This window comes from Sesamum indicum, linkage group LG4 (assembly GCF_026168435.1).
Source record: "Sesamum indicum cultivar Baizhima isolate 11 linkage group LG4, ASM2616843v1, whole genome shotgun sequence".
NCBI classification, from domain to species: Eukaryota; Viridiplantae; Streptophyta; class Magnoliopsida; order Lamiales; family Pedaliaceae; genus Sesamum; species Sesamum indicum.
This window is the reverse complement of record NC_142660.1, coordinates 2,690,455-2,701,240: the sequence shown is the minus strand read 5'-3', so window position 1 is coordinate 2,701,240 and position 10,786 is coordinate 2,690,455. Positions and strand designations below refer to the sequence as shown.

At 32.9% G+C, this 10,786-nt stretch overlaps 1 protein-coding gene across 1 annotated transcript; it reads right to left on the bottom strand.

The window, feature by feature from the left end:
• Positions 1 to 8,438: 8,438 nt before the first annotated feature.
• Positions 8,439 to 10,287, bottom strand: EXPA10 (expansin A10). Its single transcript, XM_011077221.3, has 4 exons — positions 10,147 to 10,287; positions 9,923 to 10,055; positions 9,520 to 9,832; positions 8,439 to 9,163 (listed from the first exon to the last, which is right to left on the bottom strand). The coding sequence occupies exons 2-4, from the start codon at positions 10,047 to 10,049 to the stop codon at positions 8,857 to 8,859; spliced, it is 747 nt and encodes a 248-aa protein (XP_011075523.1). The 5' UTR covers positions 10,050 to 10,055; positions 10,147 to 10,287; the 3' UTR covers positions 8,439 to 8,856.
• Positions 10,288 to 10,786: the final 499 nt, after the last annotated feature.

Genomic DNA, 10,786 nt, shown 5'->3' with positions numbered 1-10,786 from the left:
TATTGATTCCTTCAGATTGTAAGAAGAGGAGATAAAGCAAAAACAGAAAAGAAGAAGAAGAAGAATTGTGTGATTGGATTCTTATATGATGATGATGATCATGAATAAAAGTAATTCATGTATGTTATATATATATATATGTATATATTCCTAGCTAATTAAGGTTGGAGGGGTTGTTGGGATATTAACAGAAAGTTGATTCCTAAGATAACTTAATCATTGCACAAAGTACAGATGGACTAGGAAATTAACTTATCGACGGTTGTGGAATGTTCTTGGGTAACTTTGCACACCCAATGATTAACCGCCACGTGTTAATTCACCTGAATCAGACATCACGAAGTTGGTAACGCAATCTTGGGCTGCAACTTCTGTTTTGACGGGCGGGTAGGTCCCGGGTCGGATTTGAAAGTAGTGTTTTGGGTCCATAAAGAAAGAAGTCTGGCGGGTACAACACTTAATCAGGCTGGATGTTGCCCATCAATCCACGTGTCAGGCCCACTTAAAAAAATTAATCCCAAAAAGTTATGTACGAGCTAATTAAGAAACCTGATCTCGTCCACAATTGATAAAAGCCCATCAACAAGATTCTTTCAGTTGTTTTTTAAAATGCTCCATCGTACTATTTTTTTTTTCTTACATGCATATATTTATGCCAAAAGAAATTTAAATAACATTAAAGTTATTGTAACCTCTTCTATGTATTTTTTATTTACTTAATTTTTTTTTTTGGGAAAATTGCACTTTTTCAGTTCCATTGGATACAGGATGTTGCATTTTCGATCCCACTTTATGGACTCAACAACTAATGTTCCACAATTTCAAAAGTCTCGACACTTATGGTCCCAAGCGGAAAGGCCTGTCTGAAAAACATGTGAGGGGCATGCGCAGTTTACTTCAACGAATTGGAAGAAAAAAGTGTACATGACCATTGCATGGTTGGAAATCGATGAAATTGTTGGCGCTAAATTTGCAAGTCATTCTTATACATGAAATCAGCTACTTTCAATTGATTTTTTAAAACAAAATGAAGGCTGAATATAGGCATGTTTTTCGGAGAAATTCTTGTAAAAATAAAATATTCAAATATCCCACAATACAAACCCGTCAATCTTTGAATTTTGCAATATATGCCCCTTCGAAACTCGTTTGAGTCGACATTTGAATAAAATTTTCAGCCAAAGATATGATCATCCAAGTGAAAAAGCCCTTGTAATAATTCTTGAATTGCAGATGCACATTCCTAGATTATAAACTCCTGACATCTTATTTTTATAAATTTATATTCCCCGAATATAATATCTTAAAGCTTAATACAAATATTGTTGAATTGGAGTAGGCGGGATCTATTTAACAAGAAAAAATAAGCAAAGGACATGCTCTGAAAAAACTTAAAAAAAATGTACGAGTTTATTAAGAACACCACGAAACATACCAGATGTCCTAATACGTAATGATAACTAATTAATAGGTTTATGCTTTAATTTGATGCAATAAGAAACACCCTAGCAATACTCAATGACCGTGTTTACTGGATGGGATAGGATATCCCATCCTGGGATTGATTTGGAACAATGCGGTGGATTGTCCAAAATGGGACAGGCTATATAGAGATTTACTAGGCCATACACAATCCACATTTTATCCGCCAAAATATGTTTACAATCCCAGATCAAGTGGGATACTTTAACTCTAAAATTACTTTTTTGTACCCTTCGAATTTGAAATTCAACCTTGGCTTTCTTTCGCCCTAGTTTATCTTTCTCCTCATTTTTTCATTTCTGTTTTTTCCCATTCCACATCTTCAGGTGAAGCCGAACCATCTACCTGTATGAATTAATGGCACGACGTCGACAACAATCTTCGAGGTAAGTTTCGGCAACCCCTTGTCGGTCTCTGCAACCATTTCTTAAATCATTTACCGATTGTAATTTTTTGCAATACCCCTTTTTCGAATTCTAGGGTTAATCGATAGTAGTTCTTCCGCGGTGCATCAAGCCGATTCTGTGCATTCGAACAATTTTTCAACCATTGTAAGTCAGTTTATCACTGTTTATTAGGCGTAATTGTTACAATTGGTTGACATGTAGATTGTAATTTCAGTCAGGTTTTCAAAATATTGAATGTACTCCCCTTTGGCGATGGTAGTGCTGAAGTCATTTTATTGGTTTGAACGTTGACCAAATCCACAATCCCAAGTTGAGAAAAGGATTCTTCTAACTCGTATAGATCGGATAAATCTACCCTCGATATTTCTATTATTTTATAGATCTGATGGATTCAAGGATTAGATCTTCTCTCATCTTTGGATTTGGAATCTCCATCGCCTTTCCCTTTTGATGTAGAAGAGGTATTGGTCTGTAGGCATCCCTGATTCGCTAGCTCTCGGTAAGATTTGGATGTTTAATGGGTATTCTTTTGGTTTCTTTTTATATTTGTAACTTCGGCTTTTAGATTTGTTATATCTTTGTATAGATTTGGGAGGATCTTAAGCATCTCGCTCAAGAGATCTATTTTCATATGTAAATAGATTAACCTATATCAAGAGTTTTGAATTGTCTTTTGGATCTCTCTTAGATCTAGAAATTTTTGAGGTGTCCGACTCAAGTTTTTTCCAATCTCTTTCTCTAATTATTGTTTTAGAGCCGTAGGTTTTCAAAAAATTACTCGTTCCGCTTCTCCTAGTTGGTATCTACCATAGATATATGGGGTGTAGGCGTCTCACACGCATTTCATGGTAGCGTATGTCGGACATGGTAATTTCGAGACCATCTCTTCTTTTCTTCTTTTGTTAGAATATCCAAGTCAATCTTTTTCGGACCGTTTTCAAATTTTTCAAGAATTTTCAGAAGAAAATTTTTTCTCTCTATTTTCATAATTTAAAAATATTCCCTATTGTCATCGTAATTCAAACTTTTATTCGATTGCATACTTTGTAAAGTCTCCTCTTATATGAGGTTAGGATGCAAGTGGAAGTAAAATTGGACTAAACGGTCACTTTTACAAAAGTTACAATTAAATTCGTTGACCTTAAAAGTAAAGGACTAAATATATCAATTACTCCCAATCTACTGGACCAAATCTATCTTTTCCCCTTACTCATTATCAATATCAAGGACGTTAAGTACAAAATAATATGAGGACGGTAACCATATAAGTCTCTATATAGTTTTTTACTAATTATAAAAATTCTAAACTTTAGGTTGAATTTAATCTGTTTTAAATAAAAAAATTTATGATAATTCAAATTATTTTTCATGGAAGCTATTATAATAAACACTAAGGGTTTGTTTGGTTCAAATAAGAGAAAATGGACTGTGAAAAGGGGAGAGAAGTGAAAAGACAAGGAGGAGGAGAAGAATAATAGTTTTTTTACAAGTTGTTTGATATGATTGGATTAAATGTAAATTTCAAATACTTTTTATTATTTGGTATGAGAAAAATATATTGAGAAGAAAAGACTAGTTATTGCAATTTTACTGATTAGCCCTTTCTCTTTATTTTATTCTAAAAACAAATAAGTTAATATTATACTAAAGTAATGCTAATATATAAAAAATTCAAAAATCTTATTAGTAAAATTATTCATCAAATAAGAATAAAAATATTCCCTATGTAAAAATGTTCATCAAATGAGCATTGTGCATTTGTTCTGAATTATTTAGTGGAAATAACATAAAAATTATAATCAATGGTCAACCACGTAGTAGTTTTTCCAGCGATTTGATTATCTTTTCAAAAAAACTATGTATCCATGTTATCAGCGGAAAGAAAAAAAGAATCGAAGAAAAATTATATATGTATATGTAATAAAATAATTTTAAAAAATAGAATATATTTTGTCTTTTTCTTTTTGGCCTTATACTTTATTTTTCCGACAAACTTTGAGCAAAAACAAAATTAAACACCGGAGACATTTCATCCAATTTTACTTCGTTCTCCTAACCAAACATTAAAACTTTCTTATACATCCATTTTTACTCTCACTTGTGACTAGTTAAATGATTAGGTTATAAATGAATAAATGCAATTGCAAGTAGGGATATGTTTGACTATTAATCTAATCAAGGCTCAAATAAGTTTTAATTTGCTTAAACATAAATCGGACTCAAATAATTTAATATTTTTGAACTATACTTTATTATTTTTATACGACTCAAAAGAGATCAACAGCTTATCGAACCAAAAGACTATGTTAAGGTTTAAATTTACAAAATTTAATAAAATTTGATCAATTCAATTGAGTATCAGTGTTTTCAGGATCGGACCAGACCGACCAATTCGATCTGGAACCTACCATGTGTCTGACCCCATTCATATGTCCAAATTCAGTATGGTCAAAACCAGTAAAAACCAATAAAAATCGGCTAAAATCGATATAAACTTGATAACCAATCAAAAATTGATTTTGACCATTTTTAATCCAATTCTATCGATCAAATCAGTAATTCAGTGACCCAGTAACTTATCCAATATGATAACGGATCCAATTTTCAAGATATTGTTAAGTATGGAATAATTTAATTTAGTTTTAACAGTAATTGTGCTATGGAAGGCGTACTTCACCCCAAGTAATAGTTGAAAAGGTGGTGGTGTTGGTTTGCTACATGACAGGCTTTTCAAAGGTCACGGGGCTCGAGACTCGATATGTGTTTGTGGCCAATGAAATGAAGACAGACTGACTGCCTCCAGCTTTGACCCATCACTGTCCCGCTCTCCGTTCTCCCACCAACACTGTTGAAGACTGCGCCATTGTTCAAATTTATTTGCCGCTATTTTTATTTTTATTTCTTTTTTGTTTCTTGTTAAATATCTATTACAATATATAATAGGATAAATTGCAATCGATCTACCTATGTTATGAGAAATAGACAAATAATTCTCTTATGAAAAATAAAACACAGGGAGGTAAATTGCTTTACTTTTTAAAATATAGGAGGGTAAATTGCTATTTATTTTTCATAAAATGATAATTTGCTCATTTTTAATATCACAAGAGGATAAATTATTATTTACTTTATATCAATATATTAATTCGATTAATAAATTTATATTACAATAAATCAATATATAAATTATAATTTATATTAAGTTAGATAAATATCATTTATAATAAACTCAAATTAAATGCATCAAATATCTATATGGGACTCAAACACATGACCTTAAATTTATGGGACAATTACACTCTTCTTACTGAGATTTGGTATAATTACAGGTAGACCCTCTGTGTTTTAAAAAATTACATCTAGCACTTTTGAAATTTGCTTCCGTCTAACAAATAACTTCATCCATTAGTCAAAATTAATTGAATTTGTTGATATTAACGAAAAAGCAGAATGAAAAGCATCATATTTACCCTCAATTGACTTATTACTAACTTATTGTAAATCAAATAATTTTTTCCAAACTAAACTGTCATTATAACTGTGAAAATATACCTCCTCATATGCATTAACGCATGAAAAAGTATGAGGGTATTTACTCATAAAAAGATTTATTTGGCCTACAATAAGTCTGTAATAAGTCAATCGAGTTAAAATATCAATAAATTCGGTAAATTTTGACCAACAGAGGGACTTATTTTGTTAGGTGAAAGCAAATTTCAGGAATGCTGGATTTATTTTCTAAATCACAAGATATTTACATATAATTACACCAAACCTTAGAAGATGAAAATGTAATTATTCAAAAATTTATTCATGAAATCTCAACCGTAAATACCTAAATTAAGACATCATTGCTATTTACCATTGTCGGTCCATATCTGCGTTAAGTCTAAAACCTCCTAAAATAACTAATTTGATGTATTAAATACTTTAAAAATATTCCCACACTTTGAACAATTTATAAATCTAATTTAATATGCTGAAATGTGGGGTTCTTAATATCCTATTTTCTATTGTATTTCTTCATTTATTCCATTCATAATTTTGTAAAGAAAAGAAATACAAGTAACCCCTTTGTAATATCGCAAATTATCCCCTTATAAAAAAATAAATAGCAATTTACTTTCTTATATTTTTTAAAATACAACAATTTATCTCCCTATATTTTTTTAAAATGAAGCAATTTACCTCATTTATAAATTGTTATATTTTTTTCATAGGGAGATAATGTGCTCATTTTCACTATCACATCGGTAAATTACAGTTCACTCATTTTATAAATCTTCATGCCACTGTGAAGAGAGTGTGAAGTGTTGAAAAGAAATGCCATACTTTAATTAAGTACTGAGGTAAGAATCAGATGTTGCAGGTCAAGACTAGTCAAAGAAAGAGTCAATTTGACAAACTCATTTAATTTCTTGGAACAACACAACACAAGCAGCTGTGAATTGTGTGGCACTTGGCTAATACCTCATATCAATGTATCTACATCTCAATTTTTAACTTGTAATATGAATAAGCTCTAGTAATAATATTTCTATAATGTTTTAAATATTTAAATAACATTGACGGAGAATAAATTAAGGACAAACAATTCAAACACGTGTAAGTTTGAAGTTGTCAATTCACTTTTATTTTATTCAGCCCAAAGTTCATCTTACAATAATTTGAATGTTCATTTATACAATTTAGGATCGAGGATAGCAACGAGGCGAGTTTGAAACGAATTTGTCGAAACTTAGGACCTATCCCATCAAAAATTTATTGGATTTGGGAGAGGACCAATTTGCTGGAGGCCCAACCAAAGTCTAGGGAGATACACAGCCCTAGGCCTAAGCCCAGACCCTTCTGAGGAGTCCGTCATGTAAAAAATAGCGTGGAAGAGGGCCTACAAACTTGCCCTACGCCAAGGGGAGGATGACATGGATATGAACTGAAACCGACTCGTCCCATGTATAAGTGGCAACATACTATTTGGCCAGTTTGGAAAAATGATGGCCACATCGCTACTCAGAAGGCTCGAAAATCTAGGTGAACCACCAAGGATTGCAACAACTACCCTAGGGATCTGGGGCGCACATCCCGCAAGAAGGTCTATCTACTTAAGTATATGCATTATATGTAAGTATAAATAAATTATACATATTATCTTATATATATTAATGTATACCGCTTGGCAGTACATAAGGGGAAAGACGAGAATAGACCTCAAGGTCGGAACCGGCTCTTTTGGTTTTCTTTCTTTGGCTATGGTTGCCTTGACCAGCTCGGTCTTAAAACTTCTGTCGTTCCATCTCCGCAAGGGCAGAGAACCCGTACATAAGTATATAAAAAATATTTCAAAAAAATTATCGAGTGGGTTCAAATCCAATCTACTTAAACTTAGGACCTGCTCCAAAATCCGCTAAAGGCTTTAAAACCCACCCCAATCATGCTAGTCTGGGTTCGAGATGGACCTGAACCTATTTTCATCCCAAATTCGGGGCATGTAATAAGGCGTATTACTTACCTGCAATTGACCATTTTTATATAAACAAAATAGTTTTTTTATTGTCAATTTGGTAAATATGTACAACCCTAAAAAAGTGTAGTCTTCTTTGTCCTCTAATATATTTTTCCTCGGTCAAATTTGAATTTATTGTATATAAATAAATATATATATATATATATGTAATACCAATGACTTAATATGCAATAAAACATAATTTATAGAATTTTCCAAACCCACATTGATGGACGAGAAAAATATTGAAACATAAAACATTTAGAGGAAGAGAAATTGGAGAAGAAGCATACATTTTTGTGATTGTATGCATTTATTAAATTAATCATGAAAAAAAAACATATGTTAAGATGAAAATAGTTAATTGGGAGAAAGAAAAAAAATTTGCACCCCCTATTAAATGCTCTAAGAAGTATAAATAGGTTTTAAAATCATTGTAAGAAAGAAAATAATTATGGGAGTTAATTACACTTAGATTCATCTCTAAAAATATAAAATTCTCCCATAAAAATTTTAAAATTATACTAACACCCCTTTCGAAAATTCTCCATTTAACTGAACTACTTCTAGGTAGGATTTGGACAAAAAAAAAATATTACATAATTTTTTAATTTTATCCGTTCATTTAAGCATTTTCATGTGTATTGTTTGTACTTATAAAGGGACAATAGAAATTTTATATATGTATATAGAATGAGGTAACATCGTTATACTTTTTATTTTATAAGTATAAAATTATTTTATAAGAATGTTTAAGTATATTTACTTGCTAAAGTCAATATTTTTTATCAAATTGTAACAAAAAAGGGACAAGCGTAAACAATGACTTTTAGAAAGACTGTAAATATAATTTTAAATCTTATTTAGTAAAAAATATAATTTTACGTTTTTAAATGGGGTCTAAGTGTGATTAATTTTATTTTTTATTGAACTAAAGAAAAAAGATTTCTAACCGAACATTTACCACATGTTCGGACTATGTATAAATTACTTACCTCTAATTTATTACAGGTCAAATATATTACATTAACATAAATTAGAAATAATTGTAGGTAGAAACAAGCCATTTCATTACTAGTCAAATTGAATTTACATCTTGCTTTCATACAAAACCAACCACAGCAAAGTGTACTATAAAAAGAGTACTATAATTACTACTACTACTTAATCTGAAAGCGGGTGGTAATAAATCCACCTCAGCAACCGTCTCCCTTACAACACAGAGGGACAATAAACAGACAAAAATTAGAAAAACAAAAAAAGAAAATCCACCCTCCTTTCAAACTCAAAAGACAAGGACCATTTAAAATTTGGCCCCTTAATTTTACTAGAATTGCAAATAAGTCACACTACTAATACTAGTGACCAATATATTGGTAGAATGTCCAAACACCTAACTCCCATTAGGGAAAAGAGTAGTCCATCTAGTCGTGGGTAGTCTCTCCACACCAACGTCCATCCGTCTCAACGGAATTGAGCTCCGGCAAAGGTCTGGCCGTAGGACCAACTTGCTGGGGCTGCGTTGTAGGAGACGACGGTTTGGCCATTGCTCGTGGTGACCTTAAACGAGAGGCTTTGACCGTTGAGGTATGCGTTGTTTTGCCAATTTTGGCCCCAGTTTCTTGACATGGGCTGCCAACCGGTCCTCGATCCCTTGATGGAAACTGCATGTACGTCGCCGGCACCGCCGACGTTGGTTATGAGTACTAGGTTGAAGTAGGAGTGGCCGTTGATTGTGAACCTGATACCACCCCTTCTTCTGCAGGGTACCCTACAAATGTTCAGAGTCAAAAGTTTTTGGGGTCAAATTTGCAGATTTTTCATAGTTGAGGGGCCAAATGGGAAACCTAACAGCAGCCACAAAATTCAAGAATTTAGTTTCAGAGAGGGTAGAGAGGGGAGGGGGATAAAAGATGAGGGCAAAACTGTCCAGAAGAAACTTAGTGATTAGTGACCACAAACAGACAATTAAAGATGTTAATGTGAGTGAAGAACGCACCAAGAAGCCATTAAAGAGGTGTTTAGTCCTTAGTTTAAGACCAAAGTTAACGTGGGATTCAACAATTAGTACTAAAAAACAGAGATTATGAGTTAATTAAGGAGATTAATTAATGTTAGGCTAATTACCTTCTGTAAGAAACAGGGACAATTCCAGCTTTGTACTGAGCAATGTGTTGGAAGACAGGCTGAGACAAGTCAAAGTGGCGGAGGGGAGGGTTGCACCACCCCCCTGCATTGTTGGGTAAGGCATTGTTTGGGGGGCAGAAATTGGTGGCAGTCACCACAATTGACCCTGGCAAGCACCATCTCCTCTCATTCACACACCTGATCTCATAACATGAGCCACAGCTCAGCCCATTGTTGAAAAGGGCTGTGCTCAACGCTGCAGTGTTTGTACCATACCCCTGGCTGTAGAGATTCCCATACCCACAAGCCCCACCTGTTGAAGAATTTTGAGAAAGTACAAAGAGTCAGCCAAAAACGTCTTTACAAGAATGGGTGAAAATTGTGCAAACAACAGTATATATACCCATTGTTCCAGAAGCATCGCTCCCTCCATAGAAGGTTGCATGGGCATCAATCCAACCCCCTCCATACCCATGAACATGTGAAACCATTGCAAGAAAACCGACCAACAAAGCTCCAAGAAAACCCATTTTTCCCTGCAGAAAACAAACCAAAAAAGCAATGAAATGAGCAAATTTCTCAGCATTTTTCAAGAGGGGAAAAGTAGAAATGTAGTTAGATAGTTACTTTTGAGGTTTAGGGGAAATGGTAGGCGGAGAATATGAGGCGAGGGAAGTTGAATGAAGAGAAAATGGAGTATGGTGTTATAAATAGAGGTATGAGGGTGGGGGTGGGGGGTAGGGTGGGTGTTGAGGGTCATTCGCCACAACTAACTCAAACTTTTGAAGGGTGCAGGCAGAGTGCTGGGGTTTTACAGCTTCTGATGGTGCCCAGAAAGGTAATTTCATGGTTTTTAGTGGGCCTTATTATAAGTGGGTCCCACTACCTTCTTTTACTTTTTATAAACTATTTTTTTAATTTTATTTTCTGGGTTTTTACTTTATTGTTTTTCCCACAATTTCATAAACCATGTTATTTTTTTGTTGGTTTAATTATTTCAATAATATTAAAAAAAACTGCAAAGAGACCAAAATATAGTTTGCAATTCTCTTTAATATTATTGAAATAATTGAGCCGAATATTATTGGCAGTAGTCCAGTTTGATTCCTTCTCTTTCACTTTTTGTATTAATATTTCTAAATTAATTAATAAATTTAAAGTAAATAAAAAATAATATACTATTATTAAAAATATATTAAATACCTACATTCATATAAGTCGAGTTCATTGTGAGAGCTCAACCTTTTTTTTTTATTATTTTGTGATG

Excerpts from the sequence above, each read along its gene's own strand:
- EXPA10 (XM_011077221.3), bottom strand. The coding sequence starts at position 10,049 with ATGGGTTTTCTTGGAGCTTTGTTGGTCGGTTTTCTTGCAATGGTTTCA. Across the intron at positions 9,833-9,922 it reads CGATGCTTCTGGAACAATGG|GTGGGGCTTGTGGGTATGGG; the intron begins GTATATATACTG and ends ATTCTTCAACAG. Across the intron at positions 9,164-9,519 it reads GTCCCTGTTTCTTACAGAAG|GGTACCCTGCAGAAGAAGGG; the intron begins GTAATTAGCCTA and ends GAACATTTGTAG.